General features: G+C 38.7%; 1 protein-coding gene across 1 annotated transcript in view; it reads left to right on the top strand.

The window, feature by feature from the left end:
• The window catches only part of HSPB8 (heat shock protein family B (small) member 8), a 51648-nt gene extending 39823 nt beyond the window's left edge, over positions 1 to 11825 (top strand). The window contains exon 3 of the mRNA XM_063454173.1: positions 10287 to 11825. Coding sequence (XP_063310243.1) covers positions 10287 to 10446 — 160 coding nt within the window. The 3' untranslated portion in view covers positions 10447 to 11825. The remainder of the gene's footprint in view (positions 1 to 10286) is intronic.
• The last annotated feature ends 10491 nt before the right edge of the window (positions 11826 to 22316 follow it).

Genomic DNA, 22316 nt, shown 5'->3' with positions numbered 1-22316 from the left:
CATCCGGAACAACCATAAGGTCATCTGGAAATAGGAGGGGGACATCCTTAAGAGAAGTCTCACAGCGCTGTCCATGAGAGCCATATGTTGTGATTTGGCTCTGGGCTTGGGAGTACCTGACTTCCACTCCTGTTTACACATTATTTGTACTGACAATATTACACTATATTGCTTTGTGTATTTTACAGATGCATCCAGAAGTGTGATCCACCTATTGTATTGTATGTATAACTACCGACAGTGCTGACATAATAAAATAATGTTGTTCACTTGTTAGCGTACACTATTTGGATCTGTGAATGTACATTCTAAAATATTGTGTCAATGTGTCTCACCAGTCATCAAGTATTGTTAAATTCTTAATTGGAAGGGGCTATTAGTAAAAAAAATTGAAAATCCAACATAATCAAAATGTATAATAAAATGCTTTGATTTAGTGGCTCAAATTAAAAGCAGTTTTCATTTGCTGCACCTTGCCATTTCCTATCAGTTATCACAAACAATGGCTTTTTGGTACAGGGTTTTCCCTGAACATTGTGCCGTCAATGTATATAATTCTTTAAAATTCCTTGTTTAGTGAATAAATCCAAGCTGGGCACTTATGGGATTTCTAAGAAAAATGTCAAAACCAAATCCAAGTTCCAGGAAATTTTAAGATGGTATTAAGTTTAATCAAACTGATGGATAACATTGACGTCAGACACAAATTTCAACAACTGCGTGGTTGACTCCTCAACGTCTGTGAAATTATTCTTGGAGCCATGGCAAGCATACATGACTGATAACTCAATTAAAATTTCTTTCTACAGCACTGAAGAAGTTAACATTGAGCAATTTCAATCCATCTGTTTCAGTTTCTAGTTACAACAGCAAATAGGACATCCTTCACAAGAGCAGCCATAAAAGAGGCAGATAAAAGTGATTTGAATACATTACAACTTCCTTTACATAACTATAGCATGCATCTGCTGTGCAGACTGGCATGCATAAATCACAGAGCTGAGGACTGAACCTGTTTAATGTTAATATGTGCAGTATTGAAGGATGCATGATTCTTATATTAGACTTTAAAATGTTTCAAAGAGTTTTCTTCCAATATGGAATAGAATGCATCAGTGCACATTTTTTATCAGTATGCACACACTATCTGTCAAATAGAGAGCTAAATACACAGACCTCTAAGATATAAGACCAAAAATTAAATAAAGGTGGAGGCTGTCAAGTAGCAGTTTCAACAAATTGATTGGTTACCATTTGCCACCATATCTTATCCCGATTCTTCTCCTGAAGTAATACCCTTTTTTAAGATATAAAATCCAGAACGTATTATATAGACAAATAGACCCTACAAAGTGCTAGCCAATGAAAGCCTATTCTGCTACAACTTTTTCTATAAAATTTTCTCTTCTTTTTGCAAACTAATTTTATTGAAAATGGTTAAATAATACAAATGCCGAACATAGAAAAACAGGTTAGGATTAGGCATTATATTTAACAAGCGATACAGAATGAGGAATATTGAAGATAGAGAAATAGCCTTTGGACCGTAGGTGAGAGGAAAAAACAAAACAAATTGGCAGTTAAGGAAAAATACAAGTAATGGCTATAGAGGGATGAAACAAAAGTTAAGCCCTTAAGGAAATAGTTTCAGAAATAAAAGACAATCATGACTGAAAATGTCCGTCATGTGTCCTTAAGGGGGTTAAGATGAGAGTGAGAAGAAAGAAAAAATAAATAGATTCAACTTGAAATAAGGGAAAGGAGGTGAAAAGTCTGGAAAGGGCAGAGCAGGATTAATCATAAGGCGGCAGCCTGGGGCCCAGGGGTTAGACAGGGCTCCAGAATCATGAATTTGCTCGGCCACATTACGGATCCCTATGTGACAAATGAAGGTGGAGGACTGGCAACCTGCCTAGGATCCTGATCTTAATCCTTCTCCGGGGAAACGAACTGGTGAAAGGAACAATATGCCATTTTAACCTTTGTGCGGACATGGAGCCTTGCTTCCTACACACCGATGTGCACATTTGTTTAGGGAAAGGACAGATGCTACTTGTCACATGGAAGGCATGTTGTATCAGTGAGCATTCATTTTACAGAGGCGTAAAAATATATGGTGTGCATAATGTGCAGGGAGTTATAAATATTGCCTAACAGAGTAAAATGTACCAGCCGGCTCACTTTGCATCCTTGCAAAAAAAAAAAAAAAGCCTTTCTGCTAAACAGTGATTTTTTTTTTTTTAATGACAAATAAACAAATGGTGGAAATAGAAAAAGTCTAAAATTCTGCATTTTTGTTTTCCAGTTTCAGTTATTTTTGCTTTAATGTTAGAAGCCGATTGTCCACTCACTGCATCTATTTCTTTACGTAGCCTTGGATGGTTCTGGACTCTTAATTGTTGGAGGACTGAATATACCTGAAAAAAAAATGGCATTGTATTTTGTATCTCCATTTGTATTTGTAGAAAACCTGTACACCATGATTTGCATAATATACATCAGAATAAAGGGAATTGTAATCAATTTTTTTTGCTTGGAAAATGCTTTATTAGGAGAGTGGGAAGAATTCTGCTTGATGGATACTGAAAAGAGAGAGAATGGTGCTTTATATCAACTACACAGCAGCAAAATAGCTTCTGTCGACATGTTTATTGGATTAATTGTTTCTCTCCTCTAAATGACCTTGTACTGATACAGACAAACAGAACGGAGAAGGTACACTTCTTGCTGCCACTATTCATAAACCATGGGATGCTGCAAATATTGTTTACTAAAAAGTTTGCTTTTATATACACACATGTAAATTTATATTACAATACTGAAATTAAATAGGCTCGGCACATATTTTTTTCTAATTTCCTGTTAGACCCTATGGAAATGTAAAATATTTATGGTATCTTCATTCATATGAATGTTCCCTTTTTTCTTACTACCAGGGTTAACCTGGCCTTTTCACTTCAGACTAGTTTTTGCAGAAAAACTGGTGTAGGGTCAAAAAAATAAAAAAAATATAATAAAGAGATAGGTCTCCTCCAAATGCTTATATACCACAATGTATAACTTAAAAATAAATACTATGCATTATATAGTACTGTAAGTGGTGCCCTATAAAGCTACACTTTATTTCTGTATGTCAATTCAAGATGACATCTTAAATGTTTCTCACAGTGGTGTTATTGAATATGGGGGGGGAAAATTCCTACCAAAGCAACTCAAAGACAAATTAATCAATTTTCAACCAAGTCCAACAGCTCTCTTGACCTGTTTTTGTTTTTCTTTCTATTAGGAGATATTATTCCTTGCCTCATCCATTTCTCAATTAATTCTGTCGAAGAAGAGGAGTCAATAGGCTCAATGAACCAATAAGAGATATATGAGCAATGTGATAGACTGAAAAACTCCAGCCAACCACAATTTTTCAACAAGCTAGGAAAAAATTCCTTCTTGAACCCAAAATAGCAGTCAGATATCTCCTTGGATCAAGCAGCTATTAGTCCACTAATTAGAAATTATATCCCTGTATGTTATGTTTTAGCAAGTATTTATCCAATTGCCGTTTAAACATCTGTATAGACTGACAAAACCACCTCTTCAGGCAAATAATTCCATATCCTTATTACTCTCACTGTAAAAAAAAACCTTTCTTTGATTTAGAGTAAATCTCCTTTCTTCCAGCCTAAATGCGTGACCTTGTGTCCTATGTATAGCTCTGTTTATGAATAGATTTCCAGATAATGGTTTTTACTGGCCCGGAATATATTTGTTTAATGTTACCATATCCACTCTGTGCCGCCGTTTTTCCAAACTAAAGAGATTTCAATTTTTAAATTTTCAGCAAAACCTAAGATGTATGCATAAATTCTTATTTCAACACAAATGGTTTATGTTAACCATTGAATCCGTTGATCTAGTACCCATCAAATAGTTAAACAACGAAGTGTGGGAGCACTAGCTATAAAGGTCAACGGGCAAAAAAAGTGCTTAACCCTAGATGTTGTTATTGTAAAACAAGAAAAGAATGGAGAGGCCCTGACCAGCTAGTATTAGGCAGTAAGGAGTTAAAACTTAGCTTATAATGGATAATATAAATAAAAGATAATAAATAAACGGAGAGACTCCATATAAGACAGTTGGACAAAATAGTGAAAAAAACAAAACAAAAAAACTGTAATAAAGTATATACAATACTAATCTAAATACCTATATTCATGATCTGCTAAATGTAGACATACAGAAATAAACTGTGAAGTTAGTATTAAGAACTAAGAGCAAGGTTTAAAGCCGTTGGATACCAAATAGGGTCCTAAAAAAGCATTCCAGAAAGTAAGACAAATAGATTGATCAGAAAGCTTGAGAACCTCCAAACCACAATCAGACACTGTTTCGATCAGATACGTAGCTACTTTTAATGGTGTATGGTACACCATTATGGCCAATTTTTGTACATAATCCATAGCTAATGGAAGCTTTACCCACATACCTGGCCGTTACAGCTTGCAGAGCTAAAAATCTTGTACACAGCCATTTAGAAACAACAAAGACCAAGTCTAGCTGGCTGACGGAAACAAAAGGTACCTTCAGGTGCGGCCATTGCAAGGCCTGCAAATTTATCACACCCGCCAAATTTACAAAATCCAACCAAACAAGCAGGGTTGCAAACACGAATGCTTCCTTGAACTGCAGTATGGAGTGTCTCCATTTATTTATTATCTTTGATCTATTATCCATAAGGAGTTATGTTTAAACTCTTTACTGCCTAATACTAGTTGGTCAGAGACTCTTGCTTTGTAATTACCCATCAAATGGTTTCCATATATGTAATTTCTGTGCCAACAAAAAATAACTACACTGATTCTTGATTAGCCAAAATGTATGCACACATAACACACATAATACATTATAACAAACTACTTGGCAATATATAGTCAGTTGTCCGTCTCATGTTCTGTATTGCTCATCTTGACTGGACATATATGACAGTATAAAACACAAAGATAAAGCACCGCGCTTACAGCAGCAGTAGCTTAGTATCCAACCGCTTAAAATATATAGTAAAAACAAAGAGAACGTTACCTGCGCTCTGGCCTAAATCCCCATGTGCGTTTAAACAAAATGGAGGCTCTTTAGTTGTATTCCAATGGCCATTTGAATATATAAGCTCACCAGCCACGTCAAGGCAAGCCTCAATAGGTGAGTCCTACACTAGCCATTAGATATGCTGATATCAGCCAAGAATCTCCAGTGAGACAGGAAGGGGTATTTTAAAAACCCTTTAACATGTAACCCTTTATATGGCTTCTACACATACAATAAACTTTGCTGGTATCAGACAAAGTGAGACAGAAAGGGGTGTTTTATAAACCCATTAACATTTAACCCTTTATAGGGCTTCTACACATTCAATAAACTCTGCTGGTATCAGACAAAGTTTAACCCCTTAAGGACCAAACTTCTGGAATAAAAGGGAATCATGACATGTCACACATGTCATGTGTCCTTAAGGGGTTAAACGTCTCTAATGAAACATGAAGGGGTGTTTTATAAACCCCTGCATACTTTACCCTGAATAGGGCTATAACATATACAAATCACCTTGCTGGTATCAGCTAAAAGGCAAATTTCTCTGATGAGACAGGAAGGGGTGCGGCCCCTACATACCTATAAAGTCTTAATAAGACAACGTGGGGAGGCTGGCAGCAATGTAACATAGCTGAGTGATACAAAATTCATATACAAAACACAAAGATAAAGCAAATTTGTATATGTTATAGCCCTATTCAGGGTAAAGTATGTAGGGGTTTATAAAACACCCCTTCATGTCTCATTAGAGACGTTTAAACTTTGTCTGATACCAGCAGAGTTTATTGAATGTGTAGAAGCCCTATAAAGGGTTAAATGTTAATGGGTTTATAAAACACCCCTTTCTGTCTCACTTTGTCTGATACCAGCAAAGTTTATTGTATGTGTAGAAGCCCTATAAAGGGTTACATGTTAAAGGGTTTATAAAATACCCCTTCCTGTCTCACTGGAGATTCTTGGCTGATATCAGCATATCTAATGGCCAGTGTAGGAACTCACCTATTGAGGCTTGCCTTGACGTGGCTGGTGAGCTTATATATTCAAATGGCCATTGGAATACAACTAAAGAGCCTCCATTTTGTTTAAACGCACATGGGGATTTAGGCCATAGCGCAGGTAACGTTCTCTTTGTTTTTACTATATATGACAGTATGCTATCTGTCCCTCAACCACCAGGTCCAACCAAGCTTGCATCAGTGATGAATGCATAAATCAAAGGATAGAGGAGAGAAACCATGTGTAAATATAAGCTTCGTCTACTTAATCTTTTGCTTAAAAGGGACCAAGTAGGCACTGTAGCCATTGAAGTGGATCTGGTGCCAACTCCCAATTATAAACTGTAATAATTACCTTGCAGGATTAAGTCCTCCTCTAGTGGCTGTCTACCAGACAACCACTAGAGGGACTTCTGGGTGCTTAGACGGTCAACAACGCTGGACATCCTGAATAATGCTTTCCTATGAGCAGATCCTAATGCGAGCGCAGCCAATCCAACGCTTGCGCATTAGGTGTCCATCAGCGGGGGAGGAGCGGGGGCAGAACCTGACCCAGCGTGGATTATTCAGGTAAGTGACTGAATGGGGTTTTAACCCCATCAGCGACGTGGGATGGGGAGCAAAAGTGAGGGGGGCACTCCAGGATTCTACAGTGCCAGGAAAACGGGTTTGTTTTCCTGGCACTAGAGAATCCCTTTAGCCTCTTTACTTTCAGCAACCAAGGAGATTCACAAAGGAATAAAAGATAAAAAAATAGCTGGTTTGGAAACATAGTCTAAGTCAAATATGTTTTCATCTCAGATATTTGAGTCATACATTTAGAAGTTCGTGACTCATGTTTGACTCTATAATTTGTAGTACATACAAATATATAATTTGTTCTGCCTTGCAGAACAACCAAAACGAAATATAGAACCTAAAAGTTTCACTTACTTTCCTCTTCACTCCTGTGTTTTTACCATGAAGGAACACATTCTGTCAGAGTCCCTTTCTTCCCATCTTCATTTCTGCAGGACTATAAATGTGTCTCTCTCCTCCTGGACATCTCTGAAGGTCAGATGTCTTGGCTACATTCTAGCAGCCAGGAACATGGAAAGGAAGAGGCAAAACAATTACACTACAGGATCTTTTTGCAAGTTGAAAGAGCAGCCTGCGGCGCCCTGTAAAGTAAAAAGACTTGGTGCAGCTGTACCTTTTTATGTGAGCACCCTGTCCATACATAAGCATGATTTTCTTTTTCATACATGAACCACAATATTTGATCATTTTCAGTTATCTGTTTTTCTTATACCTCCTGTATATGCCAAAATGATCATTTTGCTTCTATTGTAATATGAAATATTGAAACATAAAGATAAGCTATATAATCTCTAAAACGTTTAATGCATTATATTTGTGTTAAAGGGAAACTCCAGTGCCAGAAAAACGATCTGTTTTTCTGGCACTGGAGGGTCCCTCTCCCTCCCACCCACCAATCCCCGGTTACTGAAGGGGTGAAAACCCCTTCAGTGACTTACCTGAGGCAGCGGCGATGTCCCTCTCCGCTGTCTCCGCCTCTACGACGCTCCTCCTTGTGATTGCGTCGGCCGGTGGGCAAGACTGATCTCGCCCACCGGCCGAGGATACCTAATGCGCATGCGCGGAAATGCCGCGCATGCGCATTAGGTCTCCCCATAGGAAAGCATTGAAAAATCATTTCAATGCTTTCCTATGGGGTTTTGAGCGACGCTGGAGGTCCTCACACAGCGTGAGGACGTCCAGCGACGCTCTAGCACAGGTTTCCTGTGCTAGAAACTAGGAAGTGACCTCTAGTGGCTGTCTAGTAGACAGCCACTAGAGGTGGAGTTAACCCTGCAATGTAATTATTGCAGTTTATGAAAAACTACAATAATTACACTTGCAGGGTTAAGGGTAGTGGGAGTTGGCACCCAGACCACTCCAATGAGCAGAAGTGGTCTGGGTGCCTGGAGTGTCCCTTTAATAACGGATTAATGAATAAACAATTAACACGGTATATTTAGATTATTTTAATTGCTCAGGTATCACTGAATAGCAGTCGGTACTGAAACTGACTGTTTTATCTTATGTGCATGTGCTTTCATATAAATGGAATTAAATACATAATACAGACACAAAAAGGACAGATAACGCAAAGATATCTGTTCTATAAAATATATGGATAGATGAGCCAACGGGAGTATCATGGGAATGAGAAATTAGACAATAGCCTATTTACAACCGTTTGTGATTTATCTATTTTATGTTATAATGAACTCCAGTATTACCATGATATTGCTTGAGCACATTTAGACAAGGAAGACAAGGAATATTATAAAATACACCACAGACATACCCCACAAATCCAAGAGATTGTATCCAAGAGATTGTTAAAATGGTACAAAAAAATTCTCTTTACAATTATGCATTTATTATAGGTTTATAACCTTACTGGCAGCATACTTTTTTGTTGTTTTAATTAAGCCACAGAATCTGGCTACAAGAACTGGGGCAAAGCAATTAAAAGTGAAATGTGAAGGAACAGACAGCAGTGCAGTTGTGTCATATGGCCAATACAAAATGGATTTTTCCAAGATAGACAAAACTTTAAATTAACCCATTTAGTGAGAACGCTGTTCCTAGCAGATTACTTTGCAATGAGCTGGGCACATGTCTGGCACCAAAAGGGTTGAATGGGGGTTCACTACTAGTAATATGCAATTTGTTAAATTCCTGTTCTTTAGAAGCATTTTAAGTAGAAACAGTGGTGTTCCCATCTGTGCCATAACCCGCATCCTCTGCCTGCTCCCTGTGAGTTTATGAATGCAGCAACTATATGCCGTAAACATTTATAATATGGATTCATCAGGCAATTACACATGTGAGAAACTGGTAGCCTCCAGACAAAGAACAAGAAACGAGTGATAAAATGTTTCAATAAAGTTGATACAATGGACACAATATGACGATTCACATATTTTCCTGATTGTTGAATGAAACTTTATATTTTAACGCAGAGAAATAAATAAATCCAACAAAGATGACTAAAAGCAACCATATGGATCATTGGTTCTCTAGCTGAGACTGCAGGATGTTTGAGCAATACCTAAGCATACACAGTGGACACTTGTATTGCGACTGTGATGAACTTGATATTTAAGTGCGACAAGGCCTGTCAACCGTATTGGTACCAAGGAGTGATGGAAACCAATTACCATTTACCTGACACTGTCTGTCTGCTATACAGAGCATTCAGCAAAATGTATCCAGTGAATTCCATTCCTTACCAGAAATCTATACCTCACCCCGGTAATGTAATAATGCCACTGGGTGTCAAAAATTCTACAAGGAGACCTGTTTCATTAAGACTATTGTCACACATACCTTCTGGCTGCTAGTGATAATTTGTTCCAAAATAACACATTTTATAGTTGTTCTGATGCAATATGACAGAGGACGTAAAGCCGGGTTCAGTGTAAAAACAATCTGTTCCTTCCTACAATTCCCACAATGAAATGTTTAACTGAATGGCTGCAGTATTTCCTCCTTGATTTACTAAAGCTGTAGATTAGCCTTTCCCTGACTAGTCATGGTTAAAAGTGTCACACTGTAAGCAGGTGATTTCCAAGCCAGTCTTCAATTGACCTACAGTGACGGTTTTTTTTTTTTGTTTTTTTCACAATCCCTATTGGAACAAATCTGGGAAATGTCAAAATCCTGTACTATTGTTGTGCTGTAAAGTTTGAATAGGAACCACCTCCCTAGACTTTGATGGCTACAGATAGGCATTGATTTCTGAATAATCCTGCTTCAAAACAGACACATTACAATTAATCATCAAAATGGGTTGTTAATCACGTGTGTTGTATATGTGATACAATATGTAACACCAGGTGTAGGAACGTGGCATTCTATAGCATTCTAGTATGTCCTCACTCTTTGGAGAGGTACTACATTGCAAGTGCTGCCTAACTTATTGAGAGTAAAAACAAATGAGCAAATATCTCTATACATTGAAATTAATCATTTCAAATAAATGTTTATGTACATTGGAAATCACACACAGCCATAAATGTTGATCTTTGCTTGTTTTAAGACCCAATTTAAAAAGACATAAAAGCCTTGACTTGTCCTTTCATGAGGTCTTTCACATAAGTCAAAAATCCTTTCTGTATGTTAAGTCATAGCTTGACATCTTATGTCTTTTCTTTTTAGGTTGCCATCTGAAGTTGATCCCGTGACAGTATTTGCCTCCCTTTCTCCAGAAGGTCTTCTCATTATTGAGGCACCATTAGTTCCACCCTACAATCACTATGGAGATGACAGCTACACCTACGAGCTTCCACTTGATCAGCCGGAAGAGATTTCTTCCTAAGCGATGCCAATAGAAATCCTCCACTGGAGTATCTCTTTAGGATTCCATACAAGGCTACATTAAGTGTACATTCAATCGATTGATCTTGTATAATTAATTTCTTACCAAGTCATATTTCATCGATTCTTTCTAGAGTTCCACTGTAGACTTTAGCTCACGTTAAAATAAAATAAATAAATCCAGGAACCTTAGTAACGTGCTCTTGATAGGTTTTAGAAGTGGTGACTGCAGGGTGGCACCAAGTCCCTTACGTACTGTGTGGTGTATATTGTCTAACTTACTGAGCACAAGCTGATATTATCTCTAGATCACTTTACCCACAAACAGAAAAAAATACTGCAGTGTTAAACAAACAAAACTGGCTGTTTTAGTAACGTTTGAAAAATAAAACCTTTTTCATAATGGAAGTAATTATTTGCTGATATATATACAATGTGACATATAATTTTACCTTTTGAAGCTATAGCTACCAGGTGTGCGCCACAAGAAGAAGAAAAAAAAAAAAAAGTTGAGCCCACCCCTGGCACTGAAAGGGTTAATGTGCCTGCGTCTGACACCAAAACACGCAAAGCGATGTGATGATGTTTCCCTTCCTGCGTCCTAAGAGTTGATGCTTCTTTGGTGCTGCTGCACCTTAAATGGACTAAATGGGGTTTATTCACTAAACAGCACACGGCAATGAATTGAAAACTGAAAAAGGTTAAAATAGCAGAGCCTTGATTATAGCTGTGAATTTTTCAAACACAGCTATGTTGCCAACTCAGGTTTCATTTCACCATTTGCGGTTTATTGAATAGACCCCAATACTGTTGATGTAGTAAATTGCTATGCAATCTTATTGCCACTGAGTGCAATTGCAAGATTATATCAGCTTAATCGCTCCATTCCTATCAGTCAAGTTTAGTGCATAGATAGAGCATTATAAAGCATCATTTTATTTGTATACACTCCCTCATAAATGACTAATAGTATTACACACTAGGGTGAAACAAAAATGACATTTGCATATTTAACACTTAGCGAATATTTGAGTCAATGCAATGACCATTTAAATCAGTACAATCATTCATCATCTGGTATTGTGTATATAATAATAATAATAATAATAATATAACTTACTGGTAGACTGCATTTTCAGAAGGATACACTGCTAAAAAAGCAGGTTAATATGTTACCTTCCATTTGGCTGTCATTTGGAGCTATGTAAATGACTGTTTTATTTAGACATTGTGTTTATATTGTAAATGATATCACAGAACAAATGACATGTCTCTGTTGCTGAATCTTATAGTTTAACAGAAAAACTTGTGTATTACTTACTGAAGTATAGTGGGCATCTCATAGCTACTATAAAAATGTAGTTGCATTGTTGTTAAAAATTTTTTTACAAAATAAGAAAAGAGACTCACTGTAAAAAGGTTATAGTTCGTACTAGGTGTTCCACCTGGATATTTACTGGCTTGTTAGAAGCAATTTTATGCTCATAAAAGCCTGCGTATCCTCAGAATGGGATTAGTGATCCTTTATTACCTACGTACGTGGGAATAAAGGTGGGCCAATATCTGTGCGATAATCACATTAATTTTCCTAAGGGAAAATAAAACAGAGGTCAAAATGGGGTAGGTGGCTCATGGCTATGGAGTAAAGCAGTTCCAACTTTTGGTATACCGGTTATCTACGAAGGTGTAAATGGAATTAATACTAATCATTATTGCTGAAATAGGAATTGAGCCAGGTAATCTAGCAATGGGGTATCACTCCCTGACTGTCCATGTCAAACTCAACAAAATTCCAGGTATGTGAATGTGTTTTACAATAACCTCAGAAATTGGATTCACTGCTATATTAGTATTGATCTATCTGGGCTTATTTATCAACGTCCAGATTGTTGTGAATTCAAACCAGAACGGCAAAAGTGATGCTAAAACAGCCGATGTGTGACTACAGAGTTGAAGAAGTTTTAAAGATCATTTATTTCAGTCTTCATGTTACCATTGAGATTTTAACTCGCTTTCATTTTAAGTTTAATTTTATATGACTATTCTGTAGCTCTCGTCAAAGGATGGATGAAAGAAACCAATGCAAGTGAGGCAAAAAGGTACCTTAATATTCTAACTTAAAAAATATGAAAGCAGCATGAATATATTAATGTGATTAATTAGTTTCTATTTAATTTAATGCGTCACTTGCTTAAAATGTCGGCTTCATTTTTACAAACATGGCAAAAAAAACGCAGAGCTGCTTCTGAAAAAGATGATTTGGGTCGGACGAAAAGCCATACAGTATGCTACACAGCTTGCGAGTAGCAACTCATTAAAATAGCTAGTTTATGAAACCAGGGCAAAGTATGGGCCGATTCTACTGCACATCAGCAAGAAACAAAAGTGGAACATTCATTAAATTTGACAGTGTTGTTTTCAGGTCTTTAAGCTTGCTATTTAAAGTTACAGTATAACATAAATCTAAGTGGTTTATTCATTAAAGTTTATACAATTTTAAAAAATGCCATTTAAAAATAGAAATCCAGCGCACTCACTTATCAACGAAACAGCTACTTTGATGCTGGGGTTTAGTTACACTATATGATCATACATTGCATAAGCCTGCCACAAACGTCAATGTACCCGATCTTTGGCAGGTCCTACTCTCACTGCCAAGTGTCTACTAAATGAGCTACTCACTTGGGGAAATCCTTCCATCTCGAGTTCTCTGCAGTACAAGGCTTAAATAGGGTCCTGAGATGAGGCACCTGTGACAGGGGGCGGTGCAAAAAAAATCTGTCAGCATCAAAGTAGCTGTTTAGTTGATAAGTGAGTGCACTGGATTTCTATTTTTACTGTTCTTATTGGCCCCCAGCAGCACCCCATTTAAGCATGTTTAGGTGAGTGCAGCCAGTCCTTTGTTTTTTCCAAAAAATGCCATTTAGCCATACATGACTAGAATAATCATCAATGCAACAGCAGCCCACCTTTCTTTTATTTGGATCTTTTGCATACATGTCAATTTCTGTCAATCTCTATATGTTATTCAAGATCATAAAAGCTGAGATTTTTCTGCTTGCACAGTGGGATGATAAGAGAGGCATTGCTATCTGCCTTATCTAGTGTGGGGAATAACCCAAGGTTTGTATGTATATTGGAGATAATCAAATAGTGTTTTGTGTTTTGTTTTTTTCCAATTGCTTGTCTTGCAAAGAATGCAGAAATAAAAATATTTGTAAACCTCTACAACCTGGTGTTATTTTTGTTGTTATTGTTGATTTATAATGTTGGGGTGTTTTCTCAGAGCATTACAACCACTACAGCCTGCGGTAGTAAGTATGAGGCCTGGAGTATCCTGGAAATAATGAGTCTGTTACCCATGTCCTGTTGGGCACAGAGCCTCCTCCTGGGAGCTGCAGAAGCTGGAGGCCAATCCTGCTGTTCATTTATTGGCTGAGAAGGTTAGCTGAGAGTTGACTTAATTTATGTGCATGAAATACACACATAATTGATAATAGCCAGCCCAGACCTTTGTCCAAAGTATGGCCAAAGAAATCTGCCACCTCTGGGAGCAATATTGAATATCCATCTATGTGCGGAATTTCATACTGAAACACTGCACCTACAGGGTGCTTGCACCGTGACCACTGAAAAACACTGATGTGGTCATGGTGCTTGGAGTAACCCTTTAACCCCTTAGTGACCAGACCGCTTTTCAATTTTCTTACCGTTAAGGACCAGGGCTCTTTTTAAATTTCTGCGGTGTTTGTGTTTAGCTGTTTTTCCTCACTTGCTGTACCCACACATATTATATACCGTTGTTCTCAACATTAAATGATCTTTCTAAAGATACCATTATTTTCATCATGTCATATACACTGCGTGCAGAATTATTAGGCAAATTAGTATTTTGACCACATCATCCTCTTTATGCATGTTGTCTTACTCCAAGCTGTATAGGCTCGAAAGCCTACTACCAATTAAGCATATTAGGTGATGTGCATCTCTGTAATGAGAAGGGGTGTGGTCTAATGACATCAACACCCTATATCAGGTGTGCATAATTATTAGGTAACCTCCTTTCCTTTGGCAAAATGGGTCAAAAGAAGGACTTGACAGGCTCAGAAAAGTTAAAAATAGTGAGATATCTTGCAGAGGGATGCAGCACTCTTAAAATTGCAAAGCTTCTGAAGCGTGATCATCGAACAATCAAGCATTTCATTCAAAATAGTCAACAGGGTCGCAAGAAGTGTGTGGGAGAAACCAAGGCGTAAAATAACTGCCCATGAACTGAGAAAAGTCAAGCGTGCAGTTGCCAAGATGCCACTTGCCACCAGTCTGGCCATATTTCAGAGCTGCAACATCACTAGAGTGCCCGAAAGCACAAGGTGTGCAATACTCAGAGACATGGCCAAGGTAAGAAAGGCTGAAAGATGACCACCACTGAACAAGACACACAAGCTGAAACGTCAAGACTGGGCCAAGAAATATCTCAAGACTGATTTTTCTAAGGTTTTATGGACTGATGAAATGAGAGTGAGTCTTGATGGGCCAGATGGATGGATTGGTAAAGGGCAGAGAGCTCCAGTCTGACTCAGACGCCAGCAAGGTGGAGGTGGAGTACTGGTTTGGGCTGGTATCATCAAAGGTGAGCTTGTGGGGCCTTTTCGGGTTGAGGATGGAGTCAAGCTCAACTCCCAGTTTCTGGAAGACACCTTCTTCAAGCAGTGGTACAGGAAGAAGTCTGCATCCTTCAAGAAAAACATGATTTTCATGCAGGACAATGCTCCATCACACGCGTCCAAGTACTCCACAGCGTGGCTGGCAAGAAAGGGTATAAAAGAAGAAAATCTAATGACATGGCCTCCTTGTTCACCTGATCTGAACCCCATTGAGAACCTGTGGTCCATCATCAAATGTGAGATTTACAAGGAGGGAAAACAGTACACCTCTCTGAACAGTGTCTGGGAGGCTGTGGTTGCTGCTGCACGCAATGTTGATGGTGAACAGATCAAAACACTGACAGAATCCATGGATGGCAGGCTTTTGAGTGTCCTTGCAAAGAAAGGTGGCTATATTGGTCACTGATTTGTTTTTGTTATGTTTTTGAATGTCAGAAATGTATATTTGTGAATGTTGAGATGTTATATTGGTTTCACTGGTAAAAATAAATAATTGAAATGGGTATATATTTGTTTTTTGTTAAGTTGCCTAATAATTATGCACAGTAATAGTCACCTGCACACACAGATATCCCCCAAAAATAGCTATAACTAAAAACAAACTAAAAACTACTTCCAAAAATATTCAGCTTTGATATTAATTCGTTTTTTGGGTTCATTGAGAACATGGTTGTTGTTCAATAATAAAATTAATCCTCAAAAATACAACTTGCCTAATAATTCTGCACTCCCTGTAATTTACCATAAAGAAATTCTAAAATATGATGAAAAATTTAAAAAACAAAACAAAAATAAAAACACACTTTTTTGAACTTTGACCTCTGAAATCTGTTCTGCATCTACAACTAACAAAAAACACCCATGCTAAATAGCTTATAAATGTTGTCCTGAGATTAGAAATACCCAATGTTAATATGTTGTTAGCTTTTTTTGGGAAAGTTATAGGGCTATAAGTACAAGTAGCACTTTGCTATTTCCAAACCATTTTTTTTTTTTCAAAATTAACGCAATTTACATTGTAACACTGAGATCTGTCAGGAATCCCTGAATAACCCTTCATATGTATCTATTTTTTAAAATAAGTCAACCTAAGGTATTAAACTTGGGGTGTTTTGACTCTTTTCATGCAACCATTTTACCACCAATCTTTGCCAAAAAAAATAAAAAAATCATTGGTGATTTGTTTTGACACACAGAGCAATTTAAGAATACATGTACTGAGAACTTTAAGGGTTACTGCCAAAGAACACCCCAATATGTGTTCAGCAACATCTCCTGAGTAATGTGATACCACCTATGTATAGGTGTGTCTGGTTCTATGGGGGCTAAAATACCTTATTTGGATTCCAACTTGGAATTTTCACAGCTGATCATCCTATTTGGGACATTTTTGAAGCCGGCCAATGTAATTTACCCCCATCAAACCATATATTTTTTTTTAAAGTAGACCTCCCAGAGTATTCAATATGGGGTATGTCCAGTCGTTTTAAGTAGCCACTTAGTCACAAACACTGGCCAAAGTATATTTGTTTGTGTGTTAAAAATGCAAAAAACAATTATGAAGGCTAAATTTGGCCAGTGTTTGTGACTAAGTGGCTACTAAAAAAGACTGAACATACCTCATTTGCAATACCTCGGGTTATCTTCTTTGCAAATGGTATGCCATCATGAGGGTAATTCTCATTCCTGGGCTACCATATGCTCTCAAAGGCCACATAACCAACAATCTGTCAAATGCCCTTATATTTGACCCTGTAACTTTCAAAAACACTATAAAACCTGTACAATGGTGGTACCATTATACTTGTGAGACTTCACTGAACACAAATCTTAGTGTTTTCAGCCTGGGTTGTCAGGCAGGTCCCCCAGATTGCAATCAATAAAATGTCTTAATTATTTAAAAATATTACATAAATATGCATGTAGAATTTAAATATATATACATATTTATATATGTGAAATCTATGTGTATATTTATGAAATTATTTATGCAATAATGTATATTGACATATGTATATTTTTTATTTATATATACATACATATATATATATATATATCAAAATACAGTTAGAATTAAATTACATATATATTTGTTTTACATTTTTTACATTTATTTAATATTTTTTTATAATATATATATATATATATATATATATATATATACACACACACTATATATAGTTATAGGCCCCTCAGCACTGGCTTGCTGTCCTATTAATATATGTAGAATGACGTGTGACGTGTGTGTGTGTGTATATAAATATATATATACACACACACACACACACACACCATATTAACTTTATTTTAATTTATTTAAAATAAATAGTCACCAGCAAGGGGACTGCCTGTCAGTTCAGGCAGTCCCCCTGCTGGCAGCACTGTGGACACCTATTGCAGCCATGTGACCGCTCTTTCAATCACATGGCCCCTGGGGGTCCTAATTTGCAGAGGGGTGACTGTCTGGGCTGTCAGACAACCCCCCCCATGTTAGAAGAATAAGACCGATCACCGGCGGGGGAGAGGGAGGGAAGGGGTTAATTATTTTTTTTTTTAATTTATTTTTATATTTATCTTTTTCGAGTGCCTCGAACCCATAGCAGACCCCTCAGCAGAGCATCGGAAGATCACCCGGCGGCCCGGCAGTGAGGGAGGGTATTGCAGCTTCTAGCGCTCTAATTCGCCGCGAATGTATCAGGTACGTCGGCGGTCCTTAAGGACTTTTTTTTGTCCGACGTACCTGGTACATCTAAGGTCGGGAAGGGGTGAAAGGGACACTCTAGGCACACAGATCACTTCATCTCATTGAAGTGGTCTGGGTGCAGTGTCCCTGTCGCCTTAACCCTGCGGCTGAAAATAATTGCAGTTTTAGAGAAGTTACAATGTTTACATTGCAAGGTTAAGATTGCCTCTAGTGGCTGTCTTCCTTACGGTCACTAGAGGCACTTCCTAACTTTTCATGGAGTTTAACTCCGTGAAATGACATTGGACATTCTCATGCTTTGCATGAGGACATCCAGCATCTTGCAAGTCTCCAATGGAAATCATTGATGCAATGCTTTCCTGTGGGGAAGGCCCAATGCACATGCGGCACTCGCCGCGCATGCATATTGGGTTCCATCTTGTGCTGACTACACAAGATGAGGACAGCAAGCCAGTTCCGAGGGACCTTGGTGAATTAATCATGTAAGTGTTTACAGGGTTTTTAACAGTTTAAAAGACGCCGGGTGGCCACATGGGCAGAGGGACACTATAGTGTTAGGAATACAATTTTGAAGATGGTTCTAATTGTTCTACAATAACTAGAGGTCTCTCTTTAGGCCTCTCCTGTTCTAAGATATCACTCACCTTATTGTATCTGTCAGTCTCAGCACCTATAGCCATTGAATATAATCAACGATCACCTGTCTAAGATGATTCTACTCTCAGGTTTCAGATGCATTTGACCTATTACATATTACAATACATATTAACTAGTCAATGTTGAATTTAGATATTTGATTTCATTTTCAATAAAATATTAATTCAAAATCACTTTTTTTTTTTATTGTGTTGCTGGAGATCTACAGAAATATTAAAAAAAAAAAAAAATCTTATGGACAATTATTGTCCATAGGAGATTAAGACTCATATTTTAGGTTTAAGGGGATAAAAAGATACATATGGTTTGTAGAAGTCATCATTTACTATAAATTGCTAGATCACTTATGACAATCTATAGTTCCATAACACAGCCCATTGAGCCAAAACTATAAAATGTGCCCTCAAGGACCAATGAGAATAAAAATGGAATGATAGCTTCTCAAATCTAGCTCTTGGGGCAAGCTACCAATTAATGCTGCTGTGTTATCTCTCTAAGCCAAGGCAACAGAGACTTATTGGATCATAAAGTACTAATGAATATTTTACTAGTGCATCCATCTTTATATTACAAAACTTTACAGTAACTGCAACAAGCTAAGGAATGCTTGACATCAAAGCCCAAACAGCAGAACTGTTAGCTTTTGGTTCCCTCCAATATCATACTGCAATATCCACATTTCTTTTTTTTTTTTTTTTTTTTTTTTTTTTTTTTTAAACCAAAAATATTAGATTTTCTTTACTGGTCAACAACAACTCTAACTTATTCAATATGTTAACTACACCTCCTGATTGGATATGTTCCAGACTGGGGCAATATTAAAACTGGGTTATCACAATGAATTTCCTACGCCTGACTATTGACAAATTATTATGCACACATACTTATTGACTGAAACCTATCCCTTTCATGCCTTACCAATAAATAACCCTCAAAATGTTACAGTATATCTACTACATGACAACTGGACTGTTTGTGATGGGCAGAAGAGAGTCAATGCTTTGTTTCAAATATACTCCTGATAATGCTAATTATATATCTCACTATTTTTGGGACTGCCCCTAGAGGAAATCATTTTGAAATGAGATCAAAATCTGCCTACATACTCATGCAATGCCCACTTTACCTCTCGCCCCAGAGTTCTTCTCACTGGGGCCAATCTTTTCACAAATATGGAATCAGCCCAACACACCCTCATAATCAAGTTTTCTATTAAAACCTGATTAGCTTTTTTAAAGAAGAACTGATACCAATGCGTTCACTATAAAATTATCTAATTGCCAAAAAAAAAAATATCCTGCAACATGAAAGTACTACGTTCCCACACTAGACCTTCTCTTTCAAGACAGGATCAAATCAAGCTTGGAATATACCGCTTGATATTCCTCTGAGGTTATATCAGGTCACAACCTGACACCCCTCAAATGACATGTTTACTAGTCCACCCATTGTAAAACGCTACGGAATTTGTTGCTGCTATATAAATACCCCTGACAGACCATCATCATGACAATTTTGATTATTTGTTTGATCATTTTGTTTTTGTTGTTTTTCTCTTTCTTAAATGCTAAAAAGAGAATGTGGCAACCAGCAACTATCATTTAGATAAATCTTGACTCTGTTGTATACCATACAGTTGATTGCAAATTGCAATGCTCGATAGCCTGCTTTTCCACGCCATACTGACAATAAAAAAATAAATAAATATTCAATAAACATTACTGAACCTTCACATGTAAATAATAGTGAATATGTCAAGGCTGCCTTCACAGTTAGGAAACAGTGAGTCTATTTATACTGTAGTCCTATGGCTTGTTTGGTTAGGCATTGAAAGACAGGGTAAGGCAACCATAGGGGTACCACCAGGCACGTGTCATATATTATCAACTCAGGGCCGGCGCGTCCATAAGGTGGCACAGGCGGCCACCTTAGGGCACACGGGCTCTGGGGGCGCAATATTTCAGTGGCCGGCAGGAGGGAAGCTCTCCCTCCTGCCGGCCACCAATCTCGACCCCCGGCGCGGCTGTGCTGTGCTGAGATCAGGCGTGGCGAGGGAGCTCTAACCTCTCTGCTCTGCTCTGCTCCCTCGCGTGCTACCTGTCTGCTGATGCCGCGGGAGCCGGAATATGACGTCATATTCTGGCTCCCGCGGTATCAGCAGACAGGCAGCACGCGAGGGAGCAGAGCAGAGAGGTTAGAGCCCCCTCGCCGCGCCTGATCTCAGCACAGCACAGCCGCGCCGCCCAGCAGCCCCACTAGACCCCAGGGAATGATTATGGAGCTGCCCCAGAGACACAAGACCAGCAAGAGAGGAGACCTCTACACCATGCTTGTCAAAGGGCTGAGCACCAGCTGGTAGATCTGCTTCTTGCCACTAATGTCGATGTTAATGCAGCAGACTATAATGGTATCCTACCCCTGAGCTTATCATCCACACCAGCTCTCCAGGTAGGAAGGCTGGGTGGAAAATATTTATTTATTTAAATAATTAGTGAGTGTATGTGATGTGTCTGTGTGTGAGTGACAGAGTGTGTGTGTCTGTGAGTGACAGCGTGTGTGTGTCTGTGAGTGACAGCGTGTGTGTCTGTGAGGGACAGCGTGTGTGTCTGTGAGGGACAGAGTGTGTGTCTGTGAGGGACAGAGTGTGTGTCTGTGAGGGACAGAGTGTGTGTCTGTGAGGGACAGTGTGTGTGTGTGTCTGTGAGTGAGTGTGTGTGTGTGTCTGTGAGTGAGTGTGTGTGTGTGTGAGTGAGTGTGTGTCCGTGAGTGACAGTGTGTGTCCGTGAGTGAGTGTGTGTCCGTGAGTGACATTGTGTGTCTGTGAGTGACAGCGTGTGTGTCTGTGAGTGACAGCGCGTGTGTCTGTGAGTGACAGCGCGTGTGTCTGTGAGTGACAGCGCGTGTGTCTGTGAGTGACAGCGCGTGTGTCTGTGAGTGACAGCGCGTGTGTCTGTGAGTGACAGCGCGTGTGTCTGTGAGTGACAGCGTGTGTGTCTGTGAGTGATTGCATGAGTGTGTGTGCATGTGAGTGTATGAGTGTGTCTGTCAGTGTATGATGAGTGTGTGTCTGTCAAATCAGTGAGAGTATGTTTGTCATTGAGTCTGTGTGTGACTATCAGTGTGTCTGTCAATGAGTGTCAATCAGTGTGGGTCTGTCAGTGTCAATGAATGAGTGTGTGTCAGATCAATGAGTCTGTGTCTGTCAGTGATGTCTGTGTGTTTGTCATTGAGTGTGTGACTGTCAGTGTGTACAGAGTGTAGCGGAGCGCGGTACAGGAGCTTCTGTTTCCTGTACCTGGCCAGACTGACAGGAGGTGCTCACAGAGAGAGCACTCTCTGTCAGTCCGGCCGGGTACAGAAAACTGAAGCTCCTTTAGGGGATCTGCTCCGCTCGGCAATGCAACAATAGAGGTAGGAGGCACACCAGGAAGGGGAGTGTGACCACTAAAGGAAGGGGGGTGGCCCAAGGGACAGGGAGGGAATGGGAGAGAAACACCAAGAGACAGGGAAAAGAGGGGGGAGGGGAGAAGAACACTAAGGGACAGGGAAGGGACCACTAACGGTCGGGGAGGGGAGAGGGGCTGGTTAAGAGGCACATAGGTGAAGATGTTTTTTTTTTTTTGGGGGGGGGGGGGGTGGAAAAATCCATCTTTGACTATGTACCTAAAAATCCAAGCACCGGCCCTGTATCAACTTGACCACTTAGTAACTCAAAGAGTAACAATTTGCCATTCTCAATCCTTAGAATATGTTTAAATGAGTGGAACAAAAAAAATAAATCCAGTAACTTCTCAGTGTGTTTTAAATAATAAAACAAGTAAATTGAAATCTGTTGCATGACATTTC

This window comes from Pelobates fuscus, chromosome 5 (genome assembly GCF_036172605.1).
Source record: "Pelobates fuscus isolate aPelFus1 chromosome 5, aPelFus1.pri, whole genome shotgun sequence".
In the NCBI taxonomy this organism is placed as follows: Eukaryota; Metazoa; Chordata; class Amphibia; order Anura; family Pelobatidae; genus Pelobates; species Pelobates fuscus.
This window is presented reverse-complemented; position numbering and strand designations above follow the sequence as displayed.